The sequence below is a fragment of the Orycteropus afer genome, unplaced genomic scaffold, assembly GCF_000298275.1.
Source record: "Orycteropus afer afer isolate SDZICR_OR568_19922 unplaced genomic scaffold, OryAfe1.0 scaffold00021, whole genome shotgun sequence".
Classification (NCBI taxonomy): domain Eukaryota; kingdom Metazoa; phylum Chordata; class Mammalia; order Tubulidentata; family Orycteropodidae; genus Orycteropus; species Orycteropus afer.
In genome coordinates this window covers 20,240,817-20,257,689 of record NW_006921608.1, presented here as the reverse complement: position 1 = coordinate 20,257,689, position 16,873 = coordinate 20,240,817, and the positions used below count along the sequence as shown (strand labels likewise).

At 43.1% G+C, this 16,873-nt stretch overlaps 1 protein-coding gene across 1 annotated transcript in view; it reads right to left on the bottom strand.

Annotated features, from left to right (window-relative positions):
* Nucleotides 1-16,873, bottom strand: part of CDH17 (cadherin 17) — a 165,297-nt gene that overhangs the window by 138,733 nt on the left and 9,691 nt on the right. The window contains exon 2 of the mRNA XM_042783632.1: nt 12,263-12,356. Coding sequence (XP_042639566.1) covers nt 12,263-12,356 — 94 coding nt within the window. The remainder of the gene's footprint in view (nt 1-12,262; nt 12,357-16,873) is intronic.

The window sequence follows — 16,873 nt, the reverse complement described above, 5'->3', positions numbered from 1 at the left end:
TGACTGCTAACCAGAAGGCTGGCAGTTCAAACCCACCAGCCACTCCTCAGAAGGAAGGTTGGGCAATCCTACTTCCTTAGTGATACTGCCTCGGAAACCCAAGGAGGGGTCGCTATGAGTCAGGGCTGACTTGACGGCACATAACAACAACAACAATATATATATATATATAATATATAAAAATAAATATGTAGTTGTTGGATGGTGTAGTGCCTAAGGCATTTGACTGCTAACCAGAAGGCTGGCAGTTCAAACCCACCAGCCATTCCCCAGAAGAAAGACTGGGCAATCTACTTCTGTAAAGATACCACCTTGGAAACCCAAGGAGAGGTCGCTATGAATCAGAATTGACTTGACAGCAGTGAGTTTGGTGTTTTTGTTTTTGTTTTTTGTTTTAATGGGAGTTGTAGGGAGAGAACTCATACGATATACCCCAAGACTTTATACTGTATTTTCACAACCCCACCTGCTAAAGAGCATTGGAAGTGCTTTGTTAACAGGACATGTCACAGTTCCTAATCCTCCACATTCCCTTGGCAATTGCCTCTTGGTGGAGTTTCTTAGAGGCTGTCACATAGGCCATCCACCTGGTCCCTTATTTCTACCAACTCCAAGCTTAGACTAATGGTTGCTTATAGTCTGTGGCAGAGCTATTCCAAAGAGATGCTGATTAGCAGCCAGCTCATGGCAAGGCTGGGAGCTCTGATAGCGTAAGGCCTAAGGCACATGACTGCTAACCAGAAGGCTGACAGTTCAAACCCACCAGCCACTCCTGGGAAGGAAGGTTGGGCAATCTACTTCTGTAGTGATACCACCTCGGAAACCCAAGGAGGGGTCGCTATAAGTTGGGTCCAACTCGACGGCACATAACAACAACAACAGCAAGCCTCTTTGACCTCTTGCAGCCCCTTATAGCTCCCTGGGTAACCCACTCCTGGGCTTCCCTTGGAAAACTGTGTCCTTGGCTCATGCTCAGAACTGTCCTTGTTTATGGCTGGGTGTTCAGGGGGTAGAAACATTCAGAGGGAGATACACAAGAAAATGAATGTAATAGAAACACTTACACTGCTTGCTTTTAAAGTTTGTGCTTGGATTTGGGTTGAGAAAGTGTTCTGTCTTTTCTTCTCCCTATATTGCCAACCTCTGTACATTGAAACCAGCAAAGGAAAACCTATTCCTGCCTAAGTCCAGTGTCTGAATTACACAGAATTTAAGTATAGTTCCTAGGGAGTGGGTGAGAGGCTGACTGTGTGGCAGAACTACAGGCATTCCAAATGTAGACATGATTGAAAATCACACACCGGTCCACAGGATGTGACCCAACTAGGACATCCTGGGTGAGCCATCTGCCCTGGCTGTCTTCTGTACCTATGCTTGTGAGAGTGGCACACGATGGCCAGCTTTCCCCTTGTAAATACCTCTTGCTACCAATAGTTGGTCAATGCACATTTGCCAGAGCTCTGAAAATCATGGCTAATCTGAAAAACAATGTAAAATCAGCCAGTTTAAGCCAAAAGAACTATGTGCAAGGACCAAATTATAGTTGCTGAGCAGTAATCCAAGGCACTTTAATACAAAGATAATGATTGGAAACCAGGAAAGTGGTTGCCTTAATTCAGAACACATTTTACTAGCAATAATATGATGACCCTACGAGGATTCCTGCAAAAAGCAACCTACAATGGGAAGAAGAAAATAACATATTAACTAGTTCAGACCTCAGAGCAAACCTGTGAAGTAGGTACTATCATCATCACTACTTTCTAGATAAGGGAATTGAGGCCTGAGAGGTTATGTCAACTTGCATAAAGTAACACAGGTAGTAAAGTGGTACTATTAGGATTTGAACAGAAGAAGTTTGACTCTCAAGTCTAAAAACTTAACCACTCTGCTACACTGCATTCTAATTGCATAATTTCTGTATGCTTATGAGACATTATTAGACCTGTTGAGATTTATAATGTTTCATTCTCCCATTTATTTTACATAACAGTATTATATACATTGATTTATAATAGAGGCCATAACAAAATTGCATGTTTTCTAAATATTTTATAATTTAGATTTTTTTTTTCCACCAAATAACATTTTGTCCATACTCTCCTCCATAATTTTCCCAATATGTGGTTTTTGTTGGACTGGCCAAGTTTTAACTCAAGGAGATTATTTAAAATGTTAGATAACATGTTGTTACTGTTAATTGCCTTTGAATAGGTTCTGACTTGTGGTGGCTCGATGTGTACAGGGCAAAGCTGCTCCATAGGGGTTTTTTGTTTTGTTTTGTTTTTCATTTTTATTATGATTTGGGTGAAAGTTTCCAGAGAAAATCCATTTTCCATACAGCAGTTCATACACGTTTTGTTTCGTGATATTGACTGCAATTCCTCACAATTTAACAGCTCTCTCCTCACTTCCTCCCTGTAATTTCCTCTTCCCTGTGTCCTTCCCTCCCATGCACTCCCACCCCTTGAGCTGTCTCCCTGTGCAAACACTGCCCTTTTGTTCTCCCATATCTACCTGATCCATAGGGTTTTCAAGCTTGTGACCTTTTGGAAGCAGATCACCAAGCCTGTTTCCCAAGGTGCCCATGGTGGGTTTGAACTGCCAACCTAGCAGACTCTTAATCCACTGCTTATTCCCCTATACTATGTTGCTTCTTTTAGGTCGTATTAAGTGTTAGCTTCTTTCAGGAATGTTTCCATTCTATCTAAAAATTAAAACCTTAATTAAGCTCTAATTTAATTCTCCATATCAATGGATAAGATAAGAGGAAATTGAAGTGAGATTTGCGTTTTCTGGTGTTGGAGGTTGGGGAGACTTTTTAAAAACATATTTATTTCTATTTATTTATTTATTTATTTTACTGTGGAGATAATCTCATTCAGCTTCTGCAGGTAAATGAGCAATCTGTTCAAAGCAAGCAGAGATGCTATAGAGGTTTTTTAAAAAATGTCATTCCAATGCCTTGTAGTGTTTTATCGCATAGGCTGTGCTGTAGTTGGACTCTTGTCATGTTGTTAGCTGCCACTTAATCAGCTCTAACTCATGGCAACCACATACACAACAAAACTGAACATTGCCTGGTCTCGTGCCATCTTCTTCACGGTCATGGGTACACTGAAGTCCATTGTTGCAGCCACTCTTTGCTTACTTGCTAAAATGTCATAACCATAATCGCTAAACCTCAGTTCTCCCACTACAAAATGGAAATAATGCCTACTTCTTAGGCTTCTGTGAGATATAATTAAGCAATGATAAAGAGTCATCATGAAGCCTGGCATGAGGAAGGACACAATGACATTTATAGTTCTCTTGAATGCCCCTAGTCTGAGTTCTACCAGTCACCAGTTACATGACTTTGGGTATGCTAATCCTTCTAGGATTCTGTTTCCGGCTGACTCTGCCTCTCTGTGTTACTCAGATGTCCTCTGTCCCCACCTGGTTCTCAGGCCTGGCCCGGGCCCCTGACGGCAGATTTGTGCACCATCTATCATCTCTAGGATACCTGGACTGAGCTAAGGGGCCAACTGCACACTACTCAAGTAAATGCACATATTTGAGGCTCCTTCCATTATAATAAATGTTTGGGCCGATGAAAACTCAACTTGGAAAAGAAGAAGAATACCCAAGTTTTCCAGAGAACTTCTTAATTCTCTTTATAATCTAGAATTGGTACAGCAGAGGATTCCCTCTAGCCATGGAAGCACTCCTGTGTTCTTCCAATACTGGCATGTCCCAGCCCATATAACTGCACCACCTTCTCTCTTTACCCATTGTCTTCCCATTCCTTTGGAAGCTAAACAAAAGTGAATGCTAACTGGAGGTGATTGGTAACTGGTTAGTAAACTGTGGGGTGTAAATGAATAAAATAATAATTACATGTTAAAAAACCACTTGTTGTCAAGTCAATTCTGATTCATGTTGACCCCATGTGTGTCAGCGTAGGGTTTTCAGTGGCTGATTTTCTGAAGTAGGTTGGCAGGTCTTTTTTCCAAGGTGCCTCTGAGTAGACTTGAATCTCAACCTTCCAGTTAACAGCCAAGTATGTTAGCCACGTGTACCACCCAAACCAAAAACCAGACCAAACCCACTGCCTTTGAGTCAGTTCTGACTCATAGCAACCACCACTGAGTTTCCAAGGCAGTAAATCTTTATGGAAGGAGACTTCCCAGTCTTGCTTCCGAGGAGTGGCTGGTAGGTTTGAACCACCAACCTTCTGGTTAGTAGTCATATGCCTTAGGCACTGATCTACCAGAGCTCTTGTGTACCACCCAGGGACTCCAAATTACATATTACCCATAGTTTATTGCACACTTACTGCATGTCTAAGTACAATTGTTTAGACATTTGATCCTCACAACATTCCTTTGAGGTAAGTACACACTTATGAAGTAGGAATTTTAATTATTGTCATTTTACAGATGAGGACAGTGAGACAGAGAGAGGCGAAGTGGTCTGATTTCAGAGCCCATGATGCTTACCACCACACTATGGCAACAATAGTAACAATAATGATAGCTTATATTTAGTGAATGCCTACAATGTGCTGGGCACTTCATATGTGCAGTAGGAAGGGAGAAATGGCTCATAAAAATGGCTTCTATAGTCTACGTTTCAGGGAAGGAGCAAAATTGATCTCAGAGGTACGTGGTGCTTTTGTTTATGCCAGTAGTTTTCATATTAGCACATATAAGAACCATATGGAAAGTTTTATAAAAAACACCAATATATCAAACCTAACTCAGGACTGGTATCAGCAATTTTTAAAGATTTTCAAGTGATTCTGATGCATAGACAGGTTGAGAAACACTGGCTTACTTCAGTTAAACACACTTATAGAACATTGCTGGAAAGGAGAGGATGTCAGCAAAGAAAAAGAATTTGTTCTGTATAATAAAGCCACAAAAATTTGGAGTCTTCGTCAAATAGGGAGAAGAGTCAGGGACCCCAGGATAGGAAGAAGAGAATATTTAGAAATAGTTCTAGATAGCCTAGGAGTAGAGACTAAAGGTAGAACAACAGGGCTGCAGGTGATATCGGAGAGGAATGAAGGTGTGATAGGTTGCAAGTCATGGATATGATACTTCACTCATCCCTGTATCTGCACCCTTTGTAATATGACTTTGCAGCTTCTCCAATAAAAAGGTTGAGGCTATTGCTCCTCCCTTTAAATGTGGAGTAATTCTGTGACTTGCTTTGACCAAGAGAATGCAGTAGAAATGACAGAGGGTCAGTTCCTAGTCTAGGCTGCAAAGACCTTGATGTTTCCACTCATATTCCAAATGAACAAGTCTAGAATTTCCTGCAAATTTAGAGGCCATGGACCAGAGCTAAGTGTCCCAGCAAAGTCCACAGGCATGTGAAAAAGTTCAGTCAAGATCAGCAAACTTAACTGACAACTAATTGAAGACCCAGAGGAGAATCCAGTTAAAACCAGAACTACCCAGTTAGTCCTAAATTGTTAATACACAGGACTGTGACTGCTAGGTTTTGAGGCAATTTGCTATGTAGCAACAGCTAACTGATACAGATTATTAGTTAAGATGACTAGTAGAATGGCTGAGACATTACAAGGGCAATGCCTAATACACAGTTTCAAGCTGTTGCCTGGTCTGTGCTGTAAAATCCCTGGAATCACACCTCATTAGTCTCAAATCTTCAGTAAACACAACACCGTGGTTAAGGATGATTTACTCAGTGAATAAAAGAAGGGACTGGGTGTAGGGGCAGGGAGAGTAAGAGGATGGCAGTCAGAGAGATAGAGGGGTGGAACATTTCACAGAGGTGAGTGAGGAATCATCAGCTAGAAAAAATCTCCCCAAGAATTCTGAGTGCTATGAAGGAGGGAAGATCCAGACAACCCACCAAAGTGTAGTGGGCCTCAGGTAAGTTCAAGGGAAAGGTGATAGCATTAGGCTGGAGGACTCAGGAACAAATCTGCAGTAGACCTTTGAGTATGCTCATGTCATTCCATTTGATCTTCACATTAACCCTAAATCAAACCAAACCAAACTCACTACCTTCGAGTCAGATCCAACTCTTAGCAACCCCTCCTTGGGCTTCTGAGGCAGTATCATTGTGGAAGTAGATTGCCCAATCTTCCTTCTGAGGAGTGGCTGGTGGGTTTGAACCACCAGCCTTCTGGTTAGCAGTCAAATGCCTTAAGCACTATGCCACCAGAACTTCTACATCAACACTAACAGGAAAATATTCTTTTGATTGTGGTAAATATCTATTTAACAAAACATCTGACATCTTCACATGTACAGTTCAGTGACATTAATTATGTCCATTATGTTGTTCAATCGTCACCCTTACCCATTCTCAAATTATACAAGACCCTTAACAGAAGTTCAGTGCCCCCCAAGCATTGGGTCTACCTTTCCCCCTCCCTCCCACTAATAAACTTTGGTCTCAATACATTTGCCTATCGTAGATATTTCATGGAGCTCTGGTAGCATAGCGCCTAAGGCACTTGACTGCTAACCACAAGGCTGGCAGTTCAAACCCACCAGCCACTCCTCGGAGGGAAGGTTGGGCAATCTACTTCTGTAGTGATACTGCCTTGGAAACCCAAGGAGGGGTCGCTATGAGTCGGGTCCAACTCGACAGCACACAACAACAACAACAGATGTTAGGGGGATCATACAATATTTGTCATTTTATCACTGACTCATTTCACTCAGCATAATGTCAAGATTCATCCATGTATCAGAACTTCATTTGCAGAGAAATATTTATTACCTTCATTTTATAAATGAGAAAACTGAAGATTAGAAACTTAAAGAACTTTCCCAAGATGATTCAACAGGTAAGGGTGTGTTTTGTTTCTCTAGTACTGCTCTAACAGACATACCACAAATGGGTGGTTTTAAACAAACAAGGATTTATTCTTTTACAGTTTAGGAGGCTAGAAGTCTGAGTTCAAAGTGCCATCTCTAAGGGCTGGGTGAAAGCCCCTCAACCTTGGGCTTCAGCTCTGCCTCTTGCTCCCAGCCCATTGAAGCTGGAGGTGTCTCTTAACTCAGGCAGCTACTGGCTGCCAAGGCTGACAAACCCAAGGTCAACAAGTACAATGGCACAGTCCCAAGATCATCAAACAATGTGGCAGGCAACTAATTCAAGTCCATTAACAGTCCCAAGATCAGCAGACAACATGGCAGGCTTTAAGATGAAGACAGCTACATGCAGGATCCAAGCGTGCTTAAAAGCTCAGAGACCTTTCTCAAAGCTTCTTATATACTGGAAGCCAACCACAATCCTAAGGCAGCTACTCAGCTGCTCCAGTAGATTGGGAATAACCACATCCAGCTGCCCAGCCACTCAAAACCAGGCCTGAACAAGCTGACACTCAGCTATCACAGGGTGGAACCACGTCAGTCTGACTCAAGCTCTCTGAGTACATCTAATTAAATGATTAGAGTTCTGAACACTTATTCCTAAAATTCCAAACCCCTACACTTCCTGGGACATGTGCTCTATTTCATTAACCTCATGTGAGCCCTAAGGAAAATGACCTGAAATCCCAGGATCCAAAATCTCCACCCCAAGCAGCCATCTGGAACTTTCCATCCAACATACTAACACATTGGTTTCCCCCAATTCCTCCACACTATGTTCCACAGGAGCCCGCACTTCTGAGTGGCCACTCTGTCCTTCCTCACCAGGTGGGGCTGGGCCCTCTAACCAGCCTGGGCTCACATTAACACTCTGGTGCTCTCTAATAATCAAATTTACTGTAGAATGTCAATGAATAAAATAATGGAAAAAAAAAAAAAAAGTGTTGGTGAGGCTATGGGATAACAGGAACCTTCATTCATTGCTGATGGGAATGTAAGTTGGTCCAGCCACTTTGGAACAGTTTAGCGGTTTCTCAAAAAGTTGAACATAGACCTACCATACAACACAATGCAACGCACTGCCGTCGAGTCGGATCCGACTCATAGTGACCCCTCCTTGGGTTTCCAAGGCAGTATCACTACAGAAGTAGATTGCCCAATCTTCTTTCTGAGGAGTGGCTATCACCCAGTAATTCTACTCTTCAGTATATAGCCAAAAGACAAAGCGGCAATGAGAACAGACACAGGTACACCAATGTTCATGGCAGCACTATTCACAGTTGTCAAAAGGTAGAAACAACAGAAATGTCCATCAACTAATGACTGGACAGACAAAATATGGTCTATACATATGCAGTGGAATATTAGCCAGAAAGAGGAATGAAGTCTTGATGCATGCCACAGCCGGGAGGACATCATGCTGAGTGGAATGAGTCATTCGCAAAAGGACACATACTCTATGATATCACTTGTATGAAATAAGCAAATATATAGAAACCAGAAGTAATTAATATGTGGTTACCAGAGGCAATAGGAAGAAATAAGGGTTTTTTGCTTTTTGCATTGAATGTATGTTAATGTTTGTGGGATAATTTGGAAAAGAATAGTGAGCATGGTTGCACAATTTCAAAAACGTAATTTTAATCAACCATATGAGATCAAAATGGTAGCATTTACCCAAGGAACGCAGGAAGGGTTAGGAAAGAAGGACAAATGGAAACAGTAAACACAGGGAAGAAGTGGGAAAAGTGCTGTTACATTGTGGGGATGGCAAGCAATGTCACAAAACAAAATGTGTATGAATTGTTGAATGGAAAACCAATTTGCTCTGTAAACTTTCACTCAAAACACAATAAAAAGGTTTTTTAAAAAATGTAATCAATGTCACTAAATTATACATGTAGAAATTCATGAGTTGCTGTATGCTTTGTGTATGCTTATCAATGTCAGTTTTTAGGAAAAAGAATGTGAAGGCTCCTCCCCAGAGCTGGTGCTTGTCTCGCAAGGTCAGAGCAAATCTCACACATGCCAGCATGTTCAGCTGCCCCTCTATTTTGTTGTTGCTGTTAGCTGCCATTGAGTCAGAGCCCAACTCACGGTGACCCCACGCACAACAGAACTTCTCCATCCTCATGACTGATTGGGGATCGGGCTGTTGTGATCCATCGGGTTGCACTGGCTGATTTTGGGAAGTAGAGCACCAGGCCTTTCTTTCTCGTCAGTCCTAGTCTGGAAGTCCCTCTGAAACCTGTTCGGCATCACAGCAACATATAAGCCTCCAGTGACAGATGGTGGCTGAGCATGTGGTGTATTGGCTGGGAATGGAACCAGGTCTCCACATGGAAGGTGACAATTCTGCCACTGAACCACCACTAACCCATCTCCATTTTGTATAAGAGGGAACAACCAAGATATTGACACATTAAAGGCTGGCGTCACAGGGAAACAGTTTACATCAGGAACAGAGAAGAGCCCAATCCAAAGGTTCTGCTCCTGTCTTCTCTGTGTGTTAATTACAGGGTCACAACAGTCTATGTAAACTGGAAATTTTCCCCCTTAAGCTATGCTTTCTTGAACCAGTTAAACCACTTACTGTCAAATGACTCATAACGACACCATGGGTGTCAAAGTAACTGTGCTCCACAGGGCTTTCAGTGGCTGGTTTCTTGGACCTTCATCACCAGGCCTATCTTCTGAGGAGCCTCAGAGTGGATTCAAACCTCCTGTCTTTCAGTTAGCAGCCAAGCTCAATAGCCCTTTGTCCCACCCAGGGATTTCTATGCTTTCTGGAGGGAGATAAAACCAAACAACAAACAGCAAACTGCACTACCTGATCTGTTATTCAAATTCCAAGAGAATAGGCTTGATTTGCTTTCCTCCTTAGGTCTCCAGGGCATGGGGGAAGAGGACAATTAAGCTCATTATTCCCCCATCTGGTTGGATTGTTTTGCCATCTATATTTTGTACATCTCACAAACACAATCTCCAGTCCTGCAGCATCTGGAGGGACCCTGGGCTGTGATTCCCTCCCACTCTGGCAGAGAATGTTATCCTTACAGCTCAAGCTGAGGCCTTCTCTGGGAACATGAGGCAGGTCAGATAAACATTAATTGAATGGGAAATGCCTTCTCCTCACACTGCTTGCCAACCCAGTTTGGTGCCTCACATTTGTGAAGAGCTTTTACGATAGTGAATCATGTATTTTATGGGAAAGCAGCTTTGAGGCAGCTTGGTCGGGGCCCCTGAATTTCAGGGGCAGGACTTTGAGTCTCTCTCCTTGTGACTCTCTCCCTGTGGTGACTCACTTGCTCACCTCATACCCATCTCCTCCTCGGCCATGACCTTCATCCATTAATGTCTATCACTGGAAGTGACTTCACCAGACGCCAGAGCTACCTCTCCTGAGGCCTGCAGGACTTGAATTCCCCAACAGCCTCTGTATTGATCCCAATGCTCTGCTTACTCCACCTGTTACTATTCCTCCGCATAGCCTACACACTTCCTGTTGCTAACCTATGAGTCTAAGCTTATGCTGCCTGCTTGCAAGGTAATCAAAAGCCAGAGTGTGGAGGTCAGTTTGTGGGAAGCAGTTAAGATCCTAATTACCAGCCACCTAGCCTGAGGACCCTAAGGGTTTACTCATATCCAGGGAAACTGTCAACCTCCCTTTGAACCTTAACAACAACAACAAAAAAATACTCACTGTCTTCGACTTGGATCTGACTGCTAGCAACCCCTCCTTGGGTTTCCAAGGTGGTATCGCTACAGAAGTAGATTGTCCTATCTTCCTTCTGAGGAGTGGTTGGTGGGTTTGAACCACCAGCCTTCTGGTAAGCAGTCAAATGCTTTAGGCACTATGCTACCTGAGCTCCTCTACAAGTCTGAAAAGTCACAAGGTGGGAGGAAAGGAAGGTAAGGGAGAGTAAGACAACTGGGTTTTGGAGCCAGAAGGACTTGACTTTGAGTCCTGCCTCTAACACTCTTTAGCTTGGTGGCCTTGGGCAAAGTATCTAACTTCTCTAAGCTTTAAGCTCATCATGAATAAAATGCAGATTCCTTCCTGACTCTGGGATTTGTTGTAAATGAGATCTCTTCACATCTAACCTACCCAGATCTTACTGGTAAACAGCCATGAGTTCTTAGACAAGTCACTTGACCCACACATTTCTCAAGATGGATGTGGGATTAGCTGAGATAATAATGTGAAAGTGCACAGTGCCTGTTCAAGGGCTATCACAAGTTAACCACTCACCTTCAAGTCAGTTCCAACTCATAGTAACCACGTGTGCATCAGAATACAACTGTGCACCACCGGGTTTTCAACGGCTGATTTGCTGAAGTAGATTGCCAGGCCTTTCTTCTGAGGTGCCTCTGAGCAGATTCTATCCACCAACCTTTCAGTTAGCATCTGAGCACATTAACCATTTGCCATCTAACATTAACCATTAACCATCTAACTCATGGAATGTTAGAGTAGTAAAAGGCATCAGAAATTCTCTTCTCAAAGGTTTGTATCATGTCTTATTTAATGTCACCTCCCTCTAGAACAGAGCCTGGTGCATAACCAAAGCTCAGTAAATGTTTGTTTTTGCATTAATTGGCTTAGCCCAACCCCCTTCACTTTATAGAAGGAAAAACCCTGAAGCACAAAGGTGATGAGATGTTCATGGAAAAACTGAGGTTGAGCCCAGGTCTCCAATTTCTAGAATCCTGATTCACATTCCAGAAAGCACTACCCACAGTACCAGAGGCATTCCCACTGTCCATTCCTATTGACCACAGTTTATCACACTCAGCATGCAGGTCATTAATCTCCAAACCTGACCCTCTGGGAGGCAGGATTGGTCTTTGAGGTCAGAGATTAGGAAGCCTCCTTCAAATGTTGAGAGCAAAGCTCCACTTGCACCATCCAAAACTCATCTTCAGAGGGCCCCAAATTACCCCGTGGATGCACAGTGTTTTGAAATGAAAACAAAGAGGGAATTCCTGTTGCTCATTCACACCATTCCTGGAGCTGGTGGGGTTACTGAGAAGAGCCATGGTCTGGTGGACCCTAGTGGACGGCCATTGCATTCTCACAAACTGTTGTTGTTGTTAGTTGCCATAGAGTCACCCTATCATGTTGTTGTGTTGTTGTTATATTCCGTCGAGTCAGACCCAACTCATACAGACCCCTCTTTAGGTTTCTGAGGTGGTATCACTACAGGAGTAGATTGCCCAACCTTCCTTCTGAGGAGTGGCTGGTGGGTTTGAACTGCCAGCCTTCTGGTTACAGTCAATGCCTTAGGCACTGCACTACCAGAGCTCCTTACTCTATCATAACAAGACACAAAACTGCCACTGAGACAGGTGGTGGCTGGGCAGGAGGTGCATTGGTCAGGAATCAAACCTGATCATCTCCCACATGGAAGGCAAAGACTTACCACTGAACCACAACTTTCCACATTTTTTGAATGCTAGGATGTATGAAATGTACTGATGCCTGCCTGCAGTCTGGAGAATCAGGAAGGCATGGTGCTGGCAACAGAAAATGTAAAGTCATAATTTTTTAACTCACAAAAATCACCAAATGAAGGATGAATTCACAACTGTGCCCCTGAGGAAGACTAGCCCATCTAAGAGGACAGGCCGTCACCCAGCCCCCACATCCTTCCACATCCCTCAGAGCCTGCATGCTGTCAGCCTGTCAAACCAAACCAAACTCACTGCCGTCGAGTCAGATCCTACTAATAGCAACCCCTCCTTGGGTTTCCAAGGCAATATCTCTACGGAAGTAGATTGTCCAACCTTCCTTCTGAGGAGTGGCTGGTAGGTTTGAACAACCAGCCTTCTGGTTAGCAGCCAAATGCCTTAGGCACTATGCCACCAGAGTCATCCTGTCAAGGGCTTACAAATCAGGTATCAGGCCAAGGTCATGCCAATACCCTCCAGGCCACACTAGCCACACTCTGCCCTCTGTGTTTACAAGGACTTCTGAAAGACAGTGCTAAGGGGGCAAGTCATGGCAAATTTAATAAATTAGGGCACGAAAACTGAACCTGGTTGTTTGTATATTGTTGCAGCTCTAGAAGAAGTATGCTGTCCATTTTTGGAAGTTGGGAGACTAGCTATTGCATTTCTAAAGACTGAGCTCCTATGCTCAGGAGTCTAATGAGGCCTTTGTCCCAAGTTCTAGGCCAATGCTCATCAAAGTGTAGACACACTTGGGCTGTCAGAATCCAGAGAGCTTGTTCTGGGCCACCTCCAAACTAACTGAATCAAAATCTCCAGAGACAGGGCCCTGGGATCTTGAGAACACTTCGTGGGTCTTTGTAAAATTTTGTTTACTGGCCTGGGCTTCTCTTATCCCAAATGTTGGTGTTTCACACTCCGCAAAATGAGCTAAGATGGAGTGCTAAATCCTAGAGGAGGAAAAGATGGAGGGAGGCTTCAATGGTTGAGGTAAGAAACAGAAAGAACTCAAAGTCAGATAGGGTTGGAGTCCCAAAGCTTGGGAGGGGGAGGCTCCTGCAAGTCTGCTCCAGGCGTCTCATAGTACCCCAGAGATAAGAGGACCTCAGTCTGGGTTTGGCTGCATGGATACCTGCATGCAGATTTTGGTTGCCACAATGAGAGCTCTATGCTGAGCATGAGGTCATAGCAGATGGGCCTTATGAGAGGCATCTCAGGAACCATGAAGAACATCAGTATATGGTGGGGACCAAAACTCAGGGGAGTACTGTGATCAGAAAGAACAAAGGTGATGAAGGTAACAACTCTAAAGACTAAAGATCATTGGGACAAGGGGAGGGGTGTCCTTAAATAAATCCTATGGTACCATGAATAATTCATGGTACCATGAATAAAGGAATGGAAGTCTCCCAGAAAGACCAATTTTAATAAGTGGGGCATGAGCTAGATTTAATTTTATTTAAAGAAAAAGAAACATGTTTATTGCACATGAATGTCACAGAGCCATTTATACTCATCATTACATAGATACCATCCATATAAAGTATTATGCATTATATTGTTCATGAATTATATTTTCCCATTTATTCTTGGTAACAACTCTTATGAAGGAGATAACTCTTTTTATTCGTTTACTTAGTTTTTTCATTAAAAAAAAAAAAAGCCAGAGCTGAGCCTTAGAAAGACTGTTATTTGCCGAAGTTACCCGACTGGGGCCTGGTGGAGCTCGGACTCAGACTCAGACTACTCGACTCCAGCATCCACACTGTGCACCACTATTTCAACCCAGCTTTTCAGCCACCATCTCACACGGCTGCACAGTCTGCATCTTCCTTCTTCATCACCAAGGGGGTGGCTTCTCTGTGGTCACTTTTGTCTTCTTTCCCTTATCACAATTATGACCAGAACCATCTTTGAAATCCTGCAGTCCCATTTATCTGCTGCATGAAACACAACTCTGCTTAAAAGCAAAGGAATGGACTAGGTCACGCTCAACCTGATGCTTTTGAGTCAAATGTCCTCATCTTCAGCACCTAAAATAGCAACGCTCATTGTCTACTCTGTACAGAAACCATCAAAGACACAATAAAAGAAATCAAGTTAAGAGTTCCCTTCTTTTGTTGCCAGAGGAGACTGTGCTGGCATTTTCCAAACTGCTAATGTCTTTTAACTAGCTTTAGACATTCCAAGGGAACAATGATTAGGGCCAGACCAAGATGCCAGCAAAGTAGGTGAGTGTCTACATACTCTAATGCAGGGGGTGAGTAAGAGGGTGGGCACTGAGAGACCTACCTCCTCCAAAAGGTCTTTTCAACTTGCCTGTCAGATACACACATGATATTCTCCCTCATTCACTGTTGAAGGCAAGTGATGTGCAAACAAACCCTAATGCCACCTGATAAGTGTGTAGCATTTTCATAGCCTTTTGAAGACTTAAATAACCTTTTAGAAATTACAAAGAACTTTTACTTGTTTCATTCTGACATCTTAAAAACCTTGGGAGTTTGCTATCATTATTCTTATCTTATATATGTGATTTTAAGGCTGAACTAGTAATTAACAAAGTCAAGACATGAATCTGAGGCTTTTGATTCCATGTTCTGTGTTCTCTGGGTGTAAGATATTTAGCACTTATCAACATCTCTTCCACAACTCTGTTACCTGGAAGGAACCTGAAGCCTGAGACTTTCTGATAGGAAGTTCTAGAAGGATAAAGTTTTGGAGTATGCAAGAAGAAAGGTTCAAGCAAGGTGACTGAAGAGTCTTGGCCAGGCTTGGCCTGGCCATGGTGGTGGAGCCAAAGTGGCAGGGCAGGGAACTCCTGGGGAGGTAGCTTTGAACTGGAATCTGGAGCCCTGGGTTCCAGCCCGACTCGGCTACTGAGTCACTTAGAGCAGACCTCAAGTTGTCAGAGTTTCGATTTCCTTCTGCGTTGAGGAGACAAGGAGGGCCTTTGATATCTAAGCTCCTTTCAAGTTCTAAAGGAGTCCTTGGCTGGTACAGATAGTTAAGCATTCAGCTACTAACCAAAAGATTGGCAGTTCAAATCCACCTAGAGGCAACTCAGAAGAAAGGCCTGGTGATCTGCTTCTGAAAAATTACAGCATTGAAAACCCTATGGAGCACGGTCCTACTCTGACACACATGGTATTACCATGATTTGGAATACACTCTTTGGCCACTGGTTTGGGGTTTTTTCTAGCTCTAATCTGGAATCATCTTTTGGACTCACTAAGTCTGAATGGTCCATATGACCATGTTGTTGTTGTTGTTGTTGTTTGCCATCGAGTCGGCCCCGACTCATAGCGACCCCTCCTTGGGTTTCCGAGGCAGTATCACTATGGAAGTAGGATTGCCCAACCTTCCTTCTGAGGAGTGGCTGGTGGGTTTGAACCGCCAGCCTTCTGGTGAGCAGTCAAGTGCCTTAGGCACTATGCTACCAGAGCTCCTAGAGGTCAAAAAACATTAGCTACTACAGTCCTCATCAACATCCTCAACTTGGTAGGGACTCAGACCATTCACACATGAGAGGTTAAATGTATCCTTTACACAAAGTGCTAAATTAAGGTATATGTGAATGAAGGTTATTGGGGGTAGCCTGCCACTCACCTCATTGGGTTACATATTGTGGCATTGCATTCTGGTCAAAAAGACATCTGGAGGCCCTGGTTTCACTCATTTTTCTGTTTGTTTTGGTTTTTCACCATAGCTTAGAATTACTTTTGCCCAATCATTCTTCAAATCATCCAAGCTCCTCACATCACTGTTTCCAAATATTGAAACACATTATGGCAGGCCACCAGCTCCATTTTATAATCAAATAGCTGAATCACAAGGCAATTTCCTTTAGACTTTTAATAGAGTTTCCAGCCCTACCTTATTGCCTTGTCCAGCCTGATGATGAACAAAAGAAAAAAGAAAGAAAAAAAAAAAAATCACTTCTTTCAAGTATATCTGGTTGTGTTTTTAGTCAAATAAAAGCTGACTATTTGAGTTGTACTACTCAAAACTCTACTTCTTACCTATTTTCCCATTAATTTTAAACATCTGTCATCTCTACTACAATTATTCTCTATCTTTAAACTAGACTGGTTTCAAAATACTGGTATATTGTTAGGTGCCATTGAGTAGTCTCTGACTCATAGCAACTTTATGTACAACTGAATGAAACACTGCCTGGTCCTGTGCCAGCCTCACAATCCCTGCTATACCTGAGCCTATCGTCGCAGCCACTGTGTCAATCCATCTTGTTGAGTGCCTTCCCCTTTCTCATTGACCCCCCACTTTACCAAGCATGATATCCTTCTCCAGGGAATGGTCCCTTTTGACAACCTGACAAAAGTAGGTGAGACAAAGTCTGGCCATTCTTGATTCCAAGCAGCAGTCCAGCTACACTTCTGCCAGAATAGATTTGTTAGTTCTTTTGGCAGTCCATGTTGCTCTCAGAAGTCTTCGCCAACACCACAACTCAAAAGCGTCAACACTTCTTCAGTCTTCCTTATTCATTGTCCAGCTCTCATACGCATATGAGGCGATTGAAAATACCATGGTTTGGGTTAGGAGCACGTTAGTCTTCAAGGAGA